This window comes from Ciconia boyciana, chromosome 12 (genome assembly GCF_034638445.1).
Source record: "Ciconia boyciana chromosome 12, ASM3463844v1, whole genome shotgun sequence".
Classification (NCBI taxonomy): domain Eukaryota; kingdom Metazoa; phylum Chordata; class Aves; order Ciconiiformes; family Ciconiidae; genus Ciconia; species Ciconia boyciana.
The window spans coordinates 8,713,465-8,734,840 of record NC_132945.1 but is presented as its reverse complement, the minus strand read 5'-3'; the positions used below and the strand labels follow the sequence as shown (position 1 = coordinate 8,734,840).

Genomic DNA, 21,376 nt, shown 5'->3' with positions numbered 1-21,376 from the left:
TAGCAACTGAAATAGCCCAGTGGCCCTCGCCAGGACTAAGGCAGCAGTTGGTGACACCAGCCCCACTCCTCTGCAGGGATGCAGAAGGAGAGATCATTAGTTTTTAATGTCCTTCCAAAAAGCAACAAGGGAATCTGCAAGTGGAGAGCAGCCGTGCTTACTTTTCCTCCGTGACGGTCTGGCCGTTGCTTCGTGTTTCCTCTATGATGATTTTTTCTTCCTCAGGAAGAAGGACTTGGGGAATGGAGTCTTTCCGGGAGCCTGTGTACAAGAATTACTCATCAGGAAGAAAAAGGGAGACTTTCTCTGATGCCCACGCCACTCTGGAGACAGCAGCCCACGTCCTCCCTGCTCCTCTGCAAGCCGCGGCAGGCTGGGGACACGGGGGCTTGAGCAGCCGCCGGCTGTCTGCCGTGGTTAAATACGGGCTTATACGTACCGCCACCCTGGAGCTAAAGCAGCAAGTGGAAAATTTTCAAGGGTGCTCATTGCATCTAAAGCTACATCATGACTTATAAATGAAATAACTCAATTAAGGTCAAGAACTCTCAGAAGAAACATGGCCTCCCTTTTTTAAATGTACCATTATTTGACAGTTCAGTGATTTAATTTGACACCTCACCAGCAATGATAAATAGTTATATTTCCAGAGTTGAAGATGTTAGATAGGTTCTTATGAAGCAGCTTGTTCTTAAACACGCAGCTGATTGAGAGATAATATTCATGCTTCCTTTCTAAAGCTATATGCAACCTGAGATTACCATCAGGTTTTCAGTGCTGACAGCCACAGCCACTGACTAGGTTTGCTTAATTCCTAACAAGTGCTGGTGAAATAGCTGTGTCTCATCTGCCCTCCTACCTACTTCATTCTCTGTGTTTAGAAGAAAAACAATGGCAACTAAACCACTAGGTTAGATGAAGCTCCCTTATCTTGAAGATTGAACACCACACAGTTTCCTAGCATGAGTCTCGTTTGCTGTGTGATGCAACCATCTGTTTTTTCCCAGAGGGGTTATCAGTGTTGCAGGCAGAGTAAGATCTAAATAATCCGGTTGTGTGCCCACCTGAGCTGAGAGCTTGCTGGAAGCCTGCCCCGGTACAGTATGCCTCGATCACCTTCAGGATCTGAGCATCTTCTTCTAGCGCAGCCGTACCTGTAAAATATTGCAGACAACAGCTATCACAAAAAGCAAAGTGCTCTGGCTTCATCTCTCCCAGCCTTTGCTCCCAAGACCCTTAAGAGAAGAGCGTGTTGTTCCCTTGACTGACACTGTCTCTGAGACTTTGCCTAATTCCTTTTGTAGGTCCTTTATATTTTCTGGCCTTTGCAACATCCTGTGACATTGAGCACCATGATTAAATGGTATGAAAATGCACTTCCAGCTGCTCATCTCGCCAAAACTCAGGGGGTGATGCCTGACTTTGGGTGCAGGGAGCAGCAGGAGATGGGTCAGCAGAGCAGCCCTGCTAGGAGGGGTCTGGTACAGCCGCATCAGAGCAGGACTTAGAAACATGAAGTCTTCATTTCCAGCCCTAGCTCAGTGCTGTCTTCTCAAGGGAGACGACTGACCTTCAGGCTGTATGCTGTAGCAGCTCACTACCGGGTGACCATGGCCTTTCACGTAAAAGCCCCGAGGAGCGTCCCAAGTGGACTTCAGGGGGCTGTCAGGACATCCCTCTTTGCAGGTGAACACCCCTGCAGGGATGGGGTCTTTTTTTGTTCCCTGGTACCCCATGGAAACTGCTCCAGGACCTGCTGGCATGGCCAGGTGAGGGTTTGTCCCAGCTCTCAGATATATTTTGACGACTGCTGATGTGCAGTTTTACTGCAGCTTTTAACTACTTCGAAGTAGCTCCTTGGCTTCGTAGCCAGAACAAGACCACCCACAACCACATGATCTTGTGCTAGCAATCACGAGGAGGGTGGTAGCATGCCTGGTAGTTGTAACTGGGAGGGGATCTGTCAGAGGCTGAGGACCAGCGCGCTTCCAGAAGCCTCCCATGCCCAGCAGCACGTAGGCTTGTTCACGCATCCTGTCGCACCCTGCACTGGAAGAAAGGCTGTTCTCAAAGCCCTGTGGAGATCACTGAGTACACAGAAACCTCCAAAAAGAAGATAAAAATACACCACTTACTTTTCCGAATAACAAACTCTTCATCAGATGGTTTTCTCTCAGTTTTCCTTTTTGGAAGAAACTTCTTCATTGTTTTTGGACTTTTGCTGGAATCCTATAGAGAAACAGACTCGTGTTTAACCAGAACCAAAGGCAGCTCAAACAGCGGAGCAGTGCAGCTGAATGCAGCTATCCGTGTTACACACAACACATTAGAGAACTACAAGGCAGACAATGACAAAGTTGGGGAAAATGATGCTTTTTCCTTTTCCCATGCGCTAGTTGTGGCCCACTGCTCCCTGGAACAGCAGCGGGAATTGCACCTGCAGGTCTGGGACAGGACAAGCTCCTTTAGCGAATTCAACCCTCGGCTAAGATCCTTTAGCCAAAGAATTAAAACACGTTCACAGCACTTTTAGTCTGCTTACCAACTCTGTGGTCTTCGTCGGAAAACCCTACCATGTTGTTTATTTCCTTGACTCAATTTGATTTCTAATATAAAACAGTTGGCAAATGACATTGTTTCCAAACTATTTGTTTGAGAGTATAAATTCCCCACACACATACCCAGAGAACAAACAAACAAATACACACAAAGTTAGTGTTTGCTATGACTCCACAAGTAAGAAATACAAGCTTTTATCTCCTTCACAGAGTTACAAGTCTTGCTGATTTGGAGAGAATTAGTGTATTAGTAGGTTACATGCAATACAGATTTTAAGCAGAAGAGGCATGCCAGGAAGCTGAAGTACCATAATACTAAATCCTTCTTGGGAGTTATCTCAAAATATATTTGCCAGTGGCCACTGACTCTCATGATAACTTACCGATACAGCCAGGCAAAAATAGGGTCATGCAAGCACAAGAAGCGTGAACAGGAACAAGCATTCTTTGCCATGATAAGCCAAAGAGATGTATCTACCCTTACCTTCAAGATATAAGACATCCTCTACAATGAATATGCAAAGAAAGAGAAGATGAGTGTGAGAGACTGATGATTTTATTGACCAAGTCCATTAAATCCACAATTCTAAAACACATTTGAATGTTAGTCTTGCAATTAATGTGGCACACCCTCCGTACTGGTTTTAGAGCACTGTCAACATGCAAAGGAGCACGGTGTCATGCAAAACTGAAAAAATTACATGTGAAACGCATGGTAAGTGGGCATTAATACACTCTAAACACATCAAAATAGAGAACATGCCTCCTCAGTTAGTAGTAGGTTTCTGTAGATGTTGATTGTCTAAAACAGTGCTTAAAAATGCAGGACCCATTGGTGCTAGCCAATGCTGCAGCTGCCCCGTGCACCCGGCTCCGTCCAAGCCCCAGGGAGCAGCTCGGGGTCTGGCCCCATGCTCAACACCAGTCCTGCGGTCTTCAACCCAACCCAGCCAGGACGATGGGATGCTCTGACCACCCTGGAGACAATCTCCCAGGACTGCAGCTTCTCAAAGGCGACGTCCTCGGAGGGGACCGGCCATCCTCACTGGAGACCTGACAGTGTCAGGCATCAGCGCAGCAGCATCTCCCTGCTCCGCTGGCAGGACGGGGAGCTCCCTGCACACCCCGTGGAGGGTCCCATCCCTGGGATGCTCGGCACAGGGAGCCGCGCGGCTCTCCGGAAGGTCTGGCCAGCAAAGTCCTGAATCCTGACGTTATAAACCCTTCACCTAATGCAAAGCACGCCACTTAAAAAAAAATTTAAAAAGTAGTAGAAGAAATCATCTGTATATTTTTTTCACTTTGCTAACCTGAATCCGGACACACCGCTTTACCCACAGCACCTGCTCTGTCATTTCAAATGATTACTGGAAACAGAACAGGAAAAATGACCCAATTTCAATGGAAATAACAAGAGTGCTGCGCAGTACGCAAGCAGGCTCTGGGGTTTCCTGAGCGCAGCTAGGTACAAGGAAACGCACAAGACTCTGCCATCCCGTCCTACAGTACATGAAGCCATTAAAGTAACACTGGATGCCTGAAATTCTCTAATCTTTTAATCAAACTCTCCCACTCCCTTCCCTGCAAATAACCTTTGAAATTCGTATTCCTTCATTATATCTTCATTACAGGAAGGTGACGCACCAAGCTCTTAGCATAGTTTATTTTGTGCCCTACTTTAATATATTAAAAAAAAACCAACCCAGTGAAATAGGAGCTCTGCTTAGGGACTGAGCACCCTGGAGGGAGGGACAAGGCAGATGCAGATCTGCTTGGGCCAGCAACTGAACTTATTTCACATTTGTCATCGCAGGCTCGTGTCCATGAGCCCCTTCCCTGAGAGGGGAGCTGCCCCCCAGCACAGCCTGGACTGGCTGGGTACCAGGCTGTGCCTGCCCAGCTCTGCTCCAGCTCTGGCACACCCGTCGCCTTTGAGTTTCCACCAACGTGGCCAGCACAGCCCATTCCCGTGCCAACCACGTTTTTGGTCCTTTGACACTTTGCACGCTACCATCCTGCCTGCAGCAGCATCCCGCCCCTCGGGGCTCCCTGCCTGCTCGGCCTCTGTGGCAAAAACCTCTCGCCTGGTTTCGACGCAGAGAGTTTAACTCCTGCTACGCATGGCAGGGGACAATGGAGAAACTGCAAATGACCGTGGTAATAATGATATCACTCAATCTGTGGTTTTGGCCCACCTTATAAACAAATATCAGCCTTGCACTTTCACGCAGAAAAACTGCTCTTCTAATTCAAGCCTCTTCCTATATTTTAATTCACCATGCAAGCAAGAAACAGTTTAATCTACATTAGGGATTTGGACCACGCAAAGATTAAGGGTTGTTTCCAGTCTGCTTGGTTGGTTTTTGAACAATTTAATTCCCGAACTGAAATGCGTAGTTTTACAAATTTTAAGAAATAAATGTAAAAAAATGCCGTGAGGCTACCTAAAATCTCTACCTGGAGTAGCGGGACCCACAGCCCCCCCGACTGCCGGGCTCTCCATCCCCAAGTGCTGGCGAGGGGGGGGGTGCGAGCCCCCTCCTTGTCCCTGTCCCCCCTGGGAGCCCGGCCAGGGACGCTCCCAGGGCTGCTGTACCAAGAAAGGCAGCTGACTCAGAACCGGAGTGCTCGTTCAGTAAGAGGAACGTTACCCGAGTTACTGGTGAGTAATCCCAAAAGTTTAACGTGAGGCAGGGAAGGAGAGCACTGCAGTTACAGCGGGGGGTGAGAATCAGAGCTGGGTTGTATTTTGGGTTTCCCCATGCCGCCTCCTACCTCCCAGGCTTGGGGTTTCTGCGGGGGAAGCAATCCCTCGGGCTGCTGCCTCCCAGCAGGGTATGGCTGTGTAAAACACGCGGGTGGGCAGCCCCACGGCTGCTGCAGGGAGCCCTGCTCCAGCCACCAAAACACAGGGTGGAAGACACGAGAAACATCAACAGGCCTTTTTCCTCTTCCTCTTGGTGCAGCATCGCTGTTCGATCCCGCAGCGCCGGTGCGGGCAGCGCTGAGCCGCTGCTACAGCTCTCTCAACGCAGCACGTCCCGGCCGGGAGCCCAGCTCCCACCCACAGCTCAGATCAAGAGAGGAGGAGGAGGAGGAGGGGAGGCAGCTCCACCACGGCACCAATGGGACATGCAAGGCTGCAGGACACCCCGCTGCGGGACCGGTGACACCCAGCAGCCGAGGGCGCTGGCTACAGCAGCCGACAGCAAACATCAGGAATGGGGCTGAGCCTGCAAACACACGTGCTCGTGCTTCGCTTGTAGCACAAAGCCAGCCGCAGCGACAAGCATCCATCGCAGGACTGGGGCAGGGCCATTTGTCTCAACATCCCCATTAACAGAATCACAGAATCATATAGGTTGGAAAAGACCTTTAAGATCATCGAGTCCAACCATAAACCTAACACTACCAAGACCACCACTACACCATGTCCCTAAGCACCTCATCCAAACGTCTTTTAAATACCTCCAGGGATGGCGACTCAACCACTTCCCTGGGCAGCCGGTTCCAATGCTTGATAACCCTTTCAGTGAAGTAAAATTTCCCAATATCCAGTCTAAACCTCCCCTGGCGCAACTTGAGGCCATTTCCTCTTGTCCTATCACTTGTTACCTGGGAGAAGAGACCGACCCCCACCTCTCTACAACCTCCTTTCAGGTAGTTGTAGGGAGCAATGAGGTCTCCCCTCAGCCTCCTTTTCTCCAGGCTGAACAACCCCAGTTCCCTCAGCCGCTCCTCATCAGACTTGTGCTCCAGACCCTTCACCAGCTTCGTTGCCCTTCTCTGGACACGCTCCAGCACCTCAATGTCTCTCTTGTAGTGAGGGGCCCAACACTGAACACAGCATTCGAGGTGCGGCCTCACCAGTGCCGAGTACAGGGGCACGATCACTGCCCTAGTCCTGCTGGCCACGCTATTTCTGACACAAGCCAGGATGCTATTGGCCTTCTTGGCCACCTGGGCACACTGCTGGCTCATATTCAGCCAGCTGTCGACCAGCACCCCCAGGTCCTTTTCCACCAGGCAGCTTTCCAGCCACTCTTCCCCAAGCCTGTAGCGTTGCATGGGGTTGTTGTGACCCAAGTGCAGGACCCGGCACTTGGCCTTGTTGAACCTCATACAGTTGGCCTCGGCCCATCGATCCAGCCTGTCCAGATCCCTCTGTAGAGCCTTCCTACCCTCCAGCCGATCAACACTCCTGCACAACTTGGTGTTGTCTGCAAACTTACTGAGGGTGCACTTGATCCCCTCGTCCAGATCATTGATAAAGACATTAAACAGAACTGGCGCCAGCACAGAGCCCTGGGGAACTCTACTGGTGACCGGCTGCCAACTGGAGTAAACTCCATTCACCACCACTCTTTGGGCCCGGCCATCCAGCCAGTTCTTTATCCAGCAAAGAGTACTCCTGTCGAAGCCATGACCTAAGCTTCCGTGCCCTTGCTATGGGATGAGAACCCCAGACACAAGCACTAGCGATGGCCATGAAAGCACAGTCCTCTGCAGGCACGCAGGATGATTACCTCTTTGTAACTCAGCGCTGCCGATGGTCTGAGTGGAGGAGCAGGACGGAGGCAGCTCAAGCTCCAGGGCTTGAGGATTTTGGGGGGTTCCAGAGGCCCACGGATCTGTCCGGCTGAACTAAATGTCTGAGAAAATAGACAAGAAACAAATGAAGACTGTTAGCCATCAAACAACATAGAGAAGCAGAGGGGGGTGGACAAGAGTTCACCGTGAACTCCTCTGAGACATGTAGGTTGCAACAAAAATAGGGCAAGGTACATGTAAAATGGCACAAGCACAACATGGTTACAAGCAAAACTGCAGGATGTGTCTCGCAGCTGTACACGTTACCCCAGTATCAAGGTGTGTTGCTGAAACAGAGAGGTCAGGCAGCGCCGAGGAACCCTAGGCAGCAGAGAGGCTGGGGAGGTGAGACGCTTACCGAGTGAGCGCCCCAGGACTGTGTTTTGGATACGGTGTTACACGTCCCTTTGGTCAGCCTTTGCAAGTGGTCAAGCCATTCGTGCAAGTCCTGGCTGGTGCTGCAGGACACAGTGATCCGCTCCGTCATGTTCCCTGCGGCAGAGGGTTAAATAACTGTCTTTAGCAAAAGGTAGAGACCCAGGACGAAACACAGGGTGAGCTCAACCCGGCACAGCAGCAAATGGCTCCTCAGCTGGCAAAGTCCAGTGGCTGCAAAGGCCGGCGCAAAGATGTGACTGCCCATCGTGCTTCGGGCACCCAGTGCCAGCCAGTGTGGGAGCAGCACAGAAAAGCTAAGGGAACTGGTGAGATGAATGTGTGAGGAATTATTTAAGGTTAAAAGTAAGCAAATGCAACATTTCCACAATTAACAGGACCTTGACACCAAATACCACCAGTACAAATAGCTGCACTGCAGCCGCGTCACTGAGCACGACAACCATGTATAGCTACAAGTAATGAGATAAATTGAAGGGGAAAATTGGGAGGAACATTAGGAAAGCTACCTGATGACCAGAGCCGTTAATCTGTCAATAAACAAGGTGCTCACAGCTGCACGGGATGGACCCCAGACACAGACAGGGCAGGCACAGCACAGAGCAGTGCTACTGGAGCCACAACCAGCCCTGGCAGGAGATTTGTCCCATACAAAACACTTCGGTCTCCGAAAGCAGCCCAGCGCCAGAGACAGAGCTCAAGGGCACTGGGAGGAGGTTGCCTCAACCGGGAGGGAGATGCTCAGGAACTCAGACAATGCATGGTAAAAGAGCAAAAGAAGAGCGTGGCGCAGTGGGCGGGGGGAGGAGGAGGACCAGTTCCTCCAGTAGCAGCTGCTGTTTGGACTGGGAGGATGTCCCCAGGCAGGGGCCACACTGACCTGCGATTTCAAACATGTGCTCGTTCCCTTCTGCATCTTCCAGTTTTGTCAGCGTCATTCCCGTCAAAGGCAGCTTTCCCTAGGAGAATTGAGGAGAGTCAGTGTCTGCATCTGCTACCCAGCGGGAGCTGTTCTGCTGGCGTCTGCTGATTCCTTTCTCTTTGGGAAATGCCATTAAAAACTAATTTGTGAAGGCTTCAGACTGCAGGAAGAGTTTCCTTTAATGTATGGATCTAGATTTCCCTGCGCAACTAGGTCAAACCCTGAGAAGAGGCTCCGATGACAACTGAGTCATCCCCAGCTCAGTTGCCGTCCTTTCCCTTCACTAGGTGCAAACCCTTTTTACAGCCAAGTCAGGAGGGTGAACTTCCCCTGGTTTTTCCAAAAGCCTTCCCTGTCCTGGCTTTTTTCCTGGAGGGTATCGATGGTTTCAGGCAACTGCAGAAAAGCCAAGCTCCCAACAGCCTCATTGCAGCCATTCAAATGCTAAAACACAAAAAATGCAGTGTTTTGGGGTGCCTCATAGAGTGGAAATTTCGGGCTCTTTATGGTAGTGAAGTATTTTCCAGAGATGGCCCAACGCTGAGAGCCAGCTGGTCGTGGGGGGCAAAACCCTACAGCTGGGTCAGGACACGTTACGCACACACACAAAATTCTTGAGAACAGCATGTAGGACAACATGCTGCGAGGGTTGGTGGGTTGTTTTTTTTTCCAATTTCACAGCATTCACACTTACCAAATGCTGTTTAACCAGTTGGCAGGACAAAGGCACTAAGTGTCCTGGCAGGAATAGTAAAACCCCAGCCTGGGGCATTTGCATCACAACAGAGAGGTTTAAGGAAGCAGAGGATTTGAATTCGATAAGAGCTATCTGATTTCCTTTTTCACACCTAACGCCCTGCAACTTCAGATTAAGCATGCCTACCTGATAGATAAACCCACTCATCCGTGGGCTTGCAGACAGCATCAGCAAAACGTTTGAGAACAACAAGAAATATCGCTCTTCTTTCTCCTGCAGGGATAAGAATTTAGGTTAGTCCAGTTTGCAATGCATCACAAGCACTCTCCTCCAGCAAACTGAACCTGTTGCAGCTGGAATCACAGCCTGCAAGAGCTCCCACAAACCAATTATTTTGGCTTTTTTTCTTTACAGCATCTCATTTCTGTACTAGTTTTTCCTGCATACATTTTTGTCTGCAACCTGCTAATCCTCTTCCAATCATTTCAGAGTGCCTCAGAAGACCAAGACCTTATGTCCCCCAGCATCTCACATCCCAAACAAGACTCTGGGACTAGACTCTACAGGGCTTTGTTTTACAGGTCTTTCCAGGGAAAAGTTGCTACAGCAAGCAATTCAGTGATAACAGGCACTTTCCCACGCCAAACATGCAGTATGCCTGACTTTAACACCACTGGTGAAGGTCTGTGGCAAGAACTGGTGTGATGCTTTAGGACCAGTAACACAGGAATCCCTCCAGTTATTTCCAAAGCGCAGTCAGCTCTGGAGTGGGACGTCACAGCAGCCGCCGCACTGTGCACAGGACGTGGCAAAATGGTTATGCTAATGCACGCTTTCAAGTCACTCTCATTTCTCAGAGTAAGTCACAGGGGGGAAGGAAGGGAATTAATGTGCTATACGACACTGAGATGCTTCTTTTGCTTGAAAAGTGTGTCACCAAAGGCCTGAAACTAAGCCCCCGGGGCGTGAAGCGGTGCCTGACTCCAGCGATGTGCACATTGCCCAGCTCTTGTCCAGGTAAAATCATTTATCAGCACTTTGCTGGCCTGAGAGTAGCTGCCGCCTTGCATTGCTGATCCCGTGAGCAAGGAGGTATTTGGACACAATGTCTTTAGCCAGGAGAAGGACAACCGCACTCACCTCGCTTCCCCCACACTGCACCATAACCTGGGACATGTAGATGATGTTTCCCATCGTTTTTATGTCCTCTCCTTCCCAGCGCTGGATGGATTCAGAAAGGATCTGCAGTTCGAGTTGTTTCCTCTTCCTCAGCTCTTGGCATTGCGACTGGGAATCACAGCGAGGCGCTTTGTTAGCTGAAGGGCAGGCGCAAACCCAAACCATCCCAACGGAGATGGTTTCACCAGCAATGCTCCCACAGCCATGTGGGCTCAGGGCTGGTCACATCAAGGGATCAGGAAAGCCTGCTTTGGCTCCATTACACAAAGTTTGTTAAAAAAAAATCACCCCCTAGCGATTTATGAAGTAATGAATATGTTAAAATGTTAAATAAATTGCAAACTGCACTGAGCAAACTTTTCTTTCCAAACCAGTCCTACCTCTGAGAGTACAGGGTCACATTTTCCAAACCGAGACAGCTGCAGAGTTAAATGTCTCTAATTTTGCTGCTGCTTAGAGAGATTTTGCCCATTTTGCACAAACAGCAAAGAGAGTTATACCTGCAGCAATGCAAAGCCCCCATGAATCAGATGGGTGGATACTTTCTAATCAAAATTCGCAATCCCAAAAGCAGGACTTGGCGCAATATTTCAGCGGTGCAGTAGAGTAGCACAAAAAGCAGCTTTTGAAGGTGCCGTAATTGAAAAGACTGCACTGATGCTCAGCAGCTGGGGACTGGTAGAGCTCCATTGAGCGGCCAGTCCTTCACCAGCTTTCAGCAGAGGACAATGCTGACTGTGCAACGACAGCCCTGCGAATCCAAGCAAAACTTGCTTTAACTGACCCCTCTGCCAACGGGGAAAATTGCTGCAAAGCCAAACCCGGGCTCAGTTTTCACCAGCTGCTTGGTTTTTTCCAAACCCTTGTTTCTGACAGAGATTTTCCTCCTTTCCAGCTCAGTTTCATACAAACTCTTTGACTATCCAGATCTTCAAAGAGAGAAGCTGCATTGGGTCTAGTCTGAAAACACACAATTTTGAACCAGACTGTGGGGGCTTCCTTTGGTTTTGCAACTGTCATGTGCTTTGACGGCTCCCTGGGTGTCCAAACCCAATGTTCCCAGGATGCAAATCCATATAAAAGCCACAGCAATCCATCGCAGTCTGTGCAGATGCGATGCAGCTCCGCGGTCCCTGCCCTGCTGTCACTCAGGAGCGTCCTCGGTCCCACCATGGGACCATGTGTCTGTCGCAAGGGGCATCTCTGCCCATCTAACCTCAAATCCGAACCTTTGTAGTCATAATGTAATTACATTAAATTGCTCGGCACCCAAGTACACATTTCAAGTAAAAACATCCATCACTTACGAGCATTCCTAAAGATTAATGACACCTTGTAATTTAACTGAATTATTCCCCTATTATCTACTAGAATAAATGGAAAGGGAGCTGAGTTTCTAAGTAAATGTAACATGATCGCCCTTTCCTGTTTTCTATGAACTTTCTCCTCCCCATCTTTCATCTGCACTGCTACGCACTGAAAACTTGCATCTGCTGTGCTAAGGAAGGAAGTTGGACCACATCTGGAGTGGTTATAGTGAAAGGTGTTCAGTGGCTACAAAGCAAGAGAGACTATAGCTTTTTTAATAACCGAAAAAAGCTTTGCTGGGTAAAACCTTTGCACACGTGGATGGCTTTTCCCCCTCTTTTTCATCTCATTGCAGTAGGACTTTGAGGGGTGTAGGTAACACAGCTCACAGAAATAGGTTTGTTATCTCTGACTCATCCCTTTGCTGCCACTTGCTCTGTTCCCTGCCGATGGCCACGGCAGCCGGTGCCACAAATTACCTGCGCTGTGGTCAAAGCCTCCTGAGGCCTGGGGAGCAAAGCTCAACAAAACCAAGAGTCACTCAGCGGGCTCAGAGGGGTTGAGTCAGACACCCGTGTCAACCTTTCACAGCTCATCTGAACAAGCAAGGGGTGGTCTAGTTTCAGGTGGCAAATGATTAAGGTGTGGAGGCAAAAGGAGATGAAAGGGACCCTGCTGCCACCACTACCTACACGTGGCTTTCTGCAGCGGAGGAGGAAGTCAGAGATCCTCCGTTTCTGCTGCTGGGACCACGGAGCCAGCGTGTAACTGCTGAAACACGCAGCCAGAGGGGCAGCTCTAGGCTTGAAACTTGAAATTAAGATTCTTTATAACCCATCTTTTCCATTCCAAAAGACCTTTTTTTCTAATGAGGAGACAAATGTCAGGCTTGACTCATTCTTTGTGAAATGCAGCTCTGAAATGGAGTGTTCTATTTTAAGAATTGCCACCTACCACAAGGGACTTGAAGGATGTGACGGCTTTCAAAACCTCTTCGTGATCTGCATGCGCCTCCTAGTGAAGGGAGAGAAAAAATCCCTCAGCCACCAGCAGCAGCAGCGCCCTGCGCAGCACCCACTGCCCCGGCGCACCCAGGGCTGCGGAGCCTGGGGGGTGCTGGGGGATGTGGGGCTCAGGCAGCATGGGCTGCAGGAGGGGGCCAAAATCCCCCAGGTATCTTCCTCACCACCCTGTTCAATGTGACATGGTTTAAAGCAGCTATGCAATTCATTGATACCAATATAATGAGCATGAAGTGGCCAGAGCAAGAGCAGATATGATTTTACTTCGAACAAACTCGGCTTGCAAAGACAATCAATCAAAACAGGCAGAGGTGCAGGGTGGATTTCTGGTTTCACCTTCGGGAAGGAAGCTTCCATTGGCATGCAAGGTATTGCAGCCATTGCCCCATCAAGGGTGCAGTTTCCGTGAGCATCAATGGGAGCTTCACCTCCGGGTTTAAGGGAGGGCATGTCTGAGCCGAGAGCTCTTGGGCCAGGGAGGGGAAAACGGGATGCTGTCCTTTATCTCTGCAGCTGCCTTCTGGTACTCTCCCAGCACCTCCTCCTGGGCATCTAGGGCCCTACATCATAAGCTCTTCACCATCCAGACCTCATGCCAAGCAAATCCTAGGGTGTCTAGGTTGCGATGGAGCTGTCCCTGCGGCTGTCAGAGGCTGCCTGGGATCGCTCACCTCTGAATCCAGGGCGAGGGCTGCCCTGAACATACCTGCCCCGTCTCCAGCTGCGCAGCAGTGCAGAGAATGCTATGGTATACATCCACACTGCATACATCTATATTGCATACATCCATACTCTTCCCACAGCATCGCAGCTTAAACCTCAACCCTACTGACTCATGCAACAAAACCCCCACACTTGGCTTAGAAACTAAGAGAAATAGCTGATGTGTGTGTCCCCGAATCTACCGCCGACCCCAGACAGCACCCTGCAAAGAGAACGCTGTCTCTGTACGGGCATGGGGCTGCAGCCAAGCTCAGCTCAGTCCCTGCAGCTCAGCTAAGCCAGGTGAGAGCAGGACAGGCCAGGTCTGTAGTGTGCCTACAGTGCAGGCTCTTATGCCCTCTCCTGTGCAGAAAAACCCCTGGCTCAAGCACAGAGGTTTTAATCCTCTGGCTGGGATGTGGATTTGAATGATCATGGCTAAGCGTGCTGAGTAATTAACTGGTAATTAATACTGGAAGAGAGAAAAAGCAAACCGGGTTAAAAATAGACTGTTACTTCTGTTTTCTTCACCTCCTTACACCACCCCTGAGGTTTGCATCCCCGCGGGCTGGAGTGCACCAGCGGGTGAGTAGCAGAGCTCCAACAGCAGAGATCTTTACAGTCCCCAGGGGGAGAAGTGTCCTCAAGCAGATCTGCCACCCGCCGAGGAAGTCTGTTCCCCTCGCTGCTCTCCCTGCTCCCCGGCACTCGCTCCTCCGCCCCCGTGTCTGCGCTAGCTGCCAGATTGATGTCTGCCTCTGCGGCTCGGCCTCCACCCGGGAGCACAAGCCTCGGGCGAGCGGTGGGGATGTGCCTGCAAGCTGCAGGAGCGAGCAGCCGGGTATAGGAATCTCATAAAAGGATAATAAAAACATTGATTTATTACCCGCTGTGCAAACAAGTACCAGCTGTAGCCCAACCCTGAACTCTGCTTTTCCTTGTGCTGGAAATAGCCCATCTTTGAGGAAGGGCTGGGGCAAAGAGCAGGCAATGCCTTCCCACAACATCCCCCAGACTCCGCCGCTTTCCCACTTTCAATCTGAAAGGTAGGTAATGTCCCACAGCAGTGGAACACCTCCTTGGAGGGCTGGTAAGTACTTTTAGCAATGTGGTGCTCCAACACCAATGGGCAGAGGTACCTCTTGCAGCTCGGGGGGCAGCTCTTGCAGCATCAAGGGGCACAGCCTGCCCAGCAACCCCACATCCCACCTACCTCCATGTGCCGCTCCAGCTCCTGCAGCAGTGTCACATATTTATCCAGCCTCAGGAAGGGTTTGCTGAGGCTCGTGGTTAAGATGAGAATGCCTGGGTTGGCCGCACCCTGGCTCTCCATGAACTTCTCCAGCTCATCACTATAAATAGAGACAATAACAACAAGGAGGGCTCGCCACTGCTGAGGGCTGTTTTGCTGCCTCCCACACTCTCCTGATGGCTGGGGCTCTGCTCTGAGCTGCGCCTTTTTAAAGGCAGCCCAGCCTCCCCTCCAGGCACCCCCTGCCGCAAACCTGGCAGGGCAGGCAGGGAGCTGCGAGCTTCCAGCCAAGCAAGACCCCGCTCCCCGGGGACGCAGGGGAGGGTGCTGCATGGTCCCCCCGCACAGCGAGGTGGCACAGGGCGAGGCGTCTGGTGGACAGCGGGGGCTGCAGGGGCTGGTGCTGTGCTGGAGGATGCCGCAGCAACACACCGGGACCCTGCTGGGAGCCGTGATGCCGCTGGGAGCTCGTACATCGCTCTGGAAAACATGGCTTGTGTGTGTCAGCACATTTGCCAAAGCTGATTCTTTGATTGATTTAAGAAAAGGGGTCAGACTGAGGAACCACATGAATGAGTCATTTACAGGAGCTAGGCTTTTCATTAGGTTGAATTAAAGCTGGATTTCAGCAGGTAAGTATATTGTGAGTTCCCATTACAGAATGGGAAGACTTAAACAGTATGGCCGGGGTCCTGGCATTTCCATCACTGCAGGGAGGACAGCTAAACTGCATTAGGGATGACACAGTTGTAGCCTTTTGGCTTGGCATGCTCTTTAGCATGACATTACACAAATTAAAGTGTCTACTCAAGTGGGACACGTTGAAGGAAGATGTTATTACTGCGATCTACCAACGACCCCGCAAATCCACCAATTGCTTGAACAGCAGCTCAATTATTAAATTAGGTAACTTGGGGTGACTTGATGAGCACCCTTCTTTTGCAACGATGTGCCCCACACTGTAGTGCCACAGGGGAACGTACGCCCATCTGCCGGTGTGTGAGCACTTCAGCAGTGGGTCTGAAACAGCATCTGGGTCCTCTAGCAAATAACAATCACAGGAGATGCTACTGCAAGGGCTGAGGTTGCCTCTGTTTTACCCAACGTAAGAGAGTTCTGTGAGAGACAGACAGGACCTGTGAGACCAGCTCTGAAGACAAGCAGCATGAGTTGTCTCCATGCTGGAGCTGAGAGGCTATGCTGAAGAGCCCAAAGCCCCAGCAGCTTTCCCAGCAGCAGGATCCCATATTATCCCCTTGCCCTGTTGTCAAAATACAGGTCAAAAGCCATGCCAGGCCAAAAGTAACTTTTTAAAGGAGGAATTTCAGTCTGAATCTCCTCCTCCATCACTCACCTGTGCTGCGTGAGGACGTTGACTGCAGACGGGTGGTTAGCACAGTACGTCAGGTACAGGGACCTGAACTGAGGCATCAGGTTCATGAAACAGCCTCCCACGCGCTGCTGGTTCTCGGGGAGCCTACGGACGCCAACACACCAGCCACAATGTTAAGCCTCTTGGTCTGCACCCTGCAGCTACGGCACTCTCAGGTATCTGCCCAGGAACTACCCTCTGCATGGGGACGTTCCCAGGTCACCGCATAACTGCAGCACCGAGCAAAATACCACGCCTGCCACTTGGGAAGGAGGAAGAAGGAGGTCCTCAGATGGGACTGGGTTTCTGTGGTGCAGACAGTGAGTATCACAACCCGTTACCAGCCCAGGACAAGGTGTGACCCAGCCTGTCCTGTCCCACCAGCAGGGCTGCAGCTGGGGTGCCGTAGCCCACTGCAGCTGATGAGGATGTGCTGGAAAGCACTGGGTGCAATGGAGGGGTGCTCCCACTGTCTGGGCTGCCCATGAATATGAGAGAGGAGATGGAGAAAGACAGGGAAGCCACAGCCTGAATACACTTCCAATATTCAGTCTTTTCCCCATCTCTTTTCAGCCCTTTGAAAGGAGAGGCTGGGCTAAGACTGAACACATGTGCCAGCCTCCCCGCGGGAAATTATTACCTCCAAGAATTTGCCGTTTGCTCCCTGGCAATCTCCATCTTCATGCCTGCCAGATCTCCCACGTGTCTGCACCTTTGGTCTAGTGACACTTCCATGTCAGATCTAGTGACACTCTCATTCAGCAAATGCCTTAACAGTAGAAATGTCACAGTTTCTTCTACCTTCCTTCCTGCCAAAGCACTACCTGTTGCCTTTCTTCAATCCTGTTATTTTCTTCTATATTTAACAAGTCTAAGACAGCAGCCAGGAGGAACATCAATGAACGTGTCTTTCTATTACTTTTAGCTGCAGTTTAATAGCTTAGCACCCTCAACACTATGGCACAAGCTTACTTTGCAACTTCTTCCAAGGCTTGGTTCAGTGTTTGCTGAAACGCAGAGATTTCTTCCACGTTTCCCAGCAATGACGCAATGTCCACAGCGCTGAGCCTAGAAGAGTCAAATCGCCGATTAGCACCAAAGAGATGTTGCTTTCAGGAGTACCCCCACGGTATCTGTAAGTAGTCCTTCCAAAAACACCCAAGAATTTCTCTTTCCCCAGATACACCATCAGACATGGGAAAACAAAATCCATGATCTGTGAGCTACATACCACAGCCTCCCAGAGAAGATGTCTGCTGTCAAGGATTATCTTAATTGGATTTTAATCACTTAATCACACTGATCTTCTCAGATGTTTAGCGCTCTAATAGACACAGACAGATGGGATTTCAGCCAGGGGTGGGGAAGGAGATGTGTGCACAGACACAGGGACAGCTTTGTCTTCAGGGATTCATGCTGTGGGTTTCCCTACAGGAGGAGGGTCCTATAGAGCAGCCCCTCGGGTAGGGGTTGTTTTGTTCCCTGAGCAAGGTTGGATTTTTCCTAGCCAAAACTAATGTGTCTGCTTCTGTCATCCTCAGAGTCACTCTCATACCACCCTCATTTAAACCATTTGCTTAACGCCAAGGCTGAGAGCATGAGAAATCTTCACAGCTGAATATATCCCACGCGAAGATACAGGGAAGGAAGGAGAGATTTAAGTACAAAGGTCTTAAGACACCACTCTCCCATCTCTCTGGACTAGACAATGTCTAAACATCTGCCCTCCACCCGTGATGCCCCAGGGCTGCCCGGTCCTCCTGCAGTGTGCTCAGCTGGAGGGACCCTGGCCCCAAACGCAGCCGTACGGATGGGGTCGCTGAGCTGGTACTGTTCGGAAGAGACAACTGTAAAGCTGAAGCAATAAGCAGGAGGTGAAGTCAACCACACTGGGTCTTTTATGCAGGGTGAAACTATCGACAGGAATCTGTTGAGAGGCACCAGCACGCTGGCTGTCACTGCCTGGGTAAGGACAGGACGGCATGTGCTGCCTCTGGCACCACACTCGCCAGCACGGATGGAAAACACATCGGCTTATTTCCGCAGGTAAGCCCTGACAAAGTCCCCCAGTCTCCCTGGAGTTGCTCAGGCTGTAAGGGATGGAAGCATGCTCTTCCCAAGCATGGAGGTACTTAAAGCTGATGGCTGCGCAGACGGGGAGGCAGGGGAGTCACTTCTTGCTCAGCAGCAGTTTGGATTTAGCGAGAGGCAATCTAACCGCAGAGAATACGTGTCGTTGCGCGTGAAATGAAGAGATGACTAGGAGATGCCACTTGGGGCTGAGAAGTCACAAGGCAAATTACAAGGGGAGAAGCCATGCAAGGCATACCGCCGGGAAACATGCATGCCGGGAGAGCCACACACAAGTTTGCAGATGGGTTGTAACAGCCAGCCCTCTACCAGATGGAAACGCCCATCTCTAACACAGCCGAATGCCTGCGTGACCCCTGAGGAACAGGAAAGAGCAGAAACCTGTACAACGTGGGGTGTTTTTCTGGTTCACAGAGAAGCTGTGAGGCTTTACAAGAAGAGCAGTAACAGTCCCTAAACATTCATGAAGCAGGAAAGTAATGAACTGCAGTCGATTTTACAGGGTTCTCTCCACCTCAGATGCCCTTATATCTTACTTATCATAAGACTGGAGGGGTCTTAAGTAAGTTCCCAGAAGTGACTGTAGTTCCTTCGCATAATCTCGTTCTGTTTCCAGAATATTTTGCAACACCTAGGGTGAGAGACAGAGCACTGAGTAGATCTTAGTACTAGCGATTAGTCAAAGGAACATGACATCAGCTTCCAAGTGTGGAATAGCATGGAAGTGTATTTTAAGTCCATAAATTACATTTGTTAATGCAGAACCCAGAAGGCTCAGGAAAGCCCTGGGGGGTCCAATTTCAGGATTTTACTTTGCAAACTGGGGGAGGCCTGGAAAGCAGGTGTTAAGGGCTGCTCCTTCTTCTCTGGCAAAGCATGAAGACAACGTCAGTTCAGACCTGAGTTTAGTATTTGACCCCTGAGAGGCTCATGCCTAACCCTGCATGCATAACTGGCTGCCAAGGTATGCAAACAAATGATTTGTGCATGCGTCCTGGGAGCACCGCTTGCACAAAGGCAGGCAACGATTTAAATGCAACAGTGGCCGGACCAAGGACGGCTCCTGCGGCAGCTCAAGCCAGGGCACAGCTCAGTTGCCACTTCAAGGACGTGCTGAGTTGGGTTTGGTCCCGCTAATCCATTTCAGCAGCCAATTCGTCTCTGGCAGCAGGGTAGGCAAACCCACTGCCTGCACACTCCCAATTAGCACTCAAGTTTCTCAGTGTGGATGAGCTTTGGAGACAGTGGAGGTGGTTCCCAACTCTCTGGACGTATTGTTTCTGCTTTGCTTTGCTTGAAATATATTTAGACTTGCTGATGATCACGTTTCACCTCTGGCACCGAGAGCCAGGGACGTTCACATGCAGACATTTTATCTCTCTTACACCGCAGGGCTCACTCTAGCCTGGACACAGCAGGAAGGTACCTGCCCCCCCTTGCCAGACATCATTGCTCCAGTACCAAGACGGTAGAGGTGGTGATGTTTCTCCACCCCTTCTGCAGCCACAGTTCATAGCCTGGCACGCTGACCAGCTCCAAAGCCAAGCCCAGTTAACAAGCCAGGCTGTGAGCTGCGGCGGCTGCCCCTTCTCCGAGGGCTGCAGCTGCTGGCAGAGGCACAGGGCAGGCAGCTCGGGGTGCAACATCTCCAGCCAAACCCAAGAAAGGGATCCTGGATCAGAGCCCTAATTTGGCTTGCTTCACACCATGACGTTATCTCCCCATCTTTATCAACGGGACACAGCCGGCAGTCAATGGCACGGAATGGACCAGAGACATCGTGCCTTATTCCCAACACTGGTCTCAAAGCTGCCACCTCTGCTATGTTATCTCAGTCGCCTACTTTGAGTCTCTCCTTTTGACATCTTGCAGCAACTTCCATTTGTGGTTTATTGTCTCGACAGCCCTGAATCAAGGAAATGGCAACAGCAGCATTTAAATACAGAGTCGCATCCCCAATTGTTACAAATCGCTTCAATGATTTCTAAAGGAAGGAGCCAGTTCAGAAGATTAATAATATGCTACTTATTAAAATGTACGATCAGCACTTTAAAACTTACCACAGGGTAATAATTCTTTGTCAGCTGAGTGCTTTCAAGTCCTTTTAGTGCTTTGGGAGAGAGTGGTTTATCTGTACAAAAAAAATACATCAATAAATTACAGTGCACAGCTCTCATTATTCCAGCAGGAAAAGTCACTGCCGCATCATGTCCAGCAAACATAACTTCACCTCTGTGAACACAAAACTTCACTTGCAGGGTTTGTTTGCCTGCTTCAGAAAAAACAGGAGCAAGCTGAAGGCGTGCACGACACCGAAGGCAGCCGAGCGAGTCACACCAGAAGCACCGCGCAGCCTCTGCCAGCTAACTTACAGGTTTGCTCTGCAATCCCTGGCAGCAGCCCAGTGTCTGGCACTGTTTGGAGCTACACCATGGCTTCACCCGGCCCACAAAATTCGGGTTATAAAACTGGGTGTCTATCAGAAATGCTGGATCCAGCGATTTGTTCCAGGTGATTCACAAGGCACTTGAAGCCAACAACAATCAATATGCTGAACCCCGACCCCCAGTCATTTGTGATGCAAAATCCTTCTTGAATGAAGGTAGATTTGAATAAAAAGCTCACACAAACCTGGAAGTCAATTCTCATCTTCTTGTGCGTTTGCTCAATCCCTGCGGATGCCTCCAGCGTGGTACACACATGCACACACACACACAAGTCTCTGCTCCATTCTTCCTTCGCTAGAGAAGCCCATTCCCTGCCAGCAGCACGGCTTTGCCAGCTCTCCCAGCACCACAGCGGCACCGTTACCCCTCCGGACTGGGAGAGGTCGTCAGTGCAAGGCTGCACCGCCGGCCCCGGCCACACCGCACACCTCGTACTGAAACGGCTGTGTGCCGTGCAGAGCACCCGTCTCTCCTTTCTCCCTGCAATCGCTCACAGAAGGCAATTACTTTCACACCGACAGCAGGGGAGAAGCTTGAAATTGATAAATGTAGCCCCTGGAAACCGCAGCTTGATGTATTGTCTAATTATTGCCGTCGTAGAGTTTCCTGTCACTTCCAGCCGGGAGCTCTGTGCCTCATTTAAAGGCTTGGAGGAGCTTTGCTCCGCACAACTAGTTATTTCCACCCAAAAGGCACACTTAGGACACAGTGGAAGTACAGACACTCCCATTTAGTGACAAGTCTCACACTTTGCAGGTGAGGAAAGCAGCTCCCGCTGGCTTGCAGCGAGGGTCCCTGTGGGCTGCAGCCCCCAGGCAGCGGTCCTGGGGCAGGAGAGGG

At 50.5% G+C, this 21,376-nt stretch overlaps 1 protein-coding gene across 2 annotated transcripts in view; it reads right to left on the bottom strand.

Moving 5' to 3' along the window:
- Window positions 1-21,376, bottom strand: part of ARHGEF6 (Rac/Cdc42 guanine nucleotide exchange factor 6) — a 35,348-nt gene that overhangs the window by 3,376 nt on the left and 10,596 nt on the right. Inside the window, exons 5-19 of one of the 2 annotated variants that reach the window (XM_072876817.1) lie at window positions 20,150-20,220; window positions 18,626-18,720; window positions 16,971-17,066; window positions 15,981-16,103; window positions 14,588-14,726; window positions 12,605-12,664; window positions 10,304-10,450; window positions 9,350-9,436; window positions 8,425-8,503; window positions 7,507-7,640; window positions 7,085-7,210; window positions 3,043-3,063; window positions 2,136-2,229; window positions 1,065-1,154; window positions 162-261 (exon numbers count right to left, since the gene is read on the bottom strand). In XM_072876817.1, the coding sequence (XP_072732918.1) occupies window positions 162-261; window positions 1,065-1,154; window positions 2,136-2,229; window positions 3,043-3,063; window positions 7,085-7,210; window positions 7,507-7,640; window positions 8,425-8,503; window positions 9,350-9,436; window positions 10,304-10,450; window positions 12,605-12,664; window positions 14,588-14,726; window positions 15,981-16,103; window positions 16,971-17,066; window positions 18,626-18,720; window positions 20,150-20,220 (1,462 nt within the window). The remainder of the gene's footprint in view (window positions 1-161; window positions 262-1,064; window positions 1,155-2,135; window positions 2,230-3,042; window positions 3,064-7,084; window positions 7,211-7,506; window positions 7,641-8,424; window positions 8,504-9,349; window positions 9,437-10,303; window positions 10,451-12,604; window positions 12,665-14,587; window positions 14,727-15,980; window positions 16,104-16,970; window positions 17,067-18,625; window positions 18,721-20,149; window positions 20,221-21,376) is intronic. The other variant, XM_072876815.1, reaches the window with a different exon arrangement.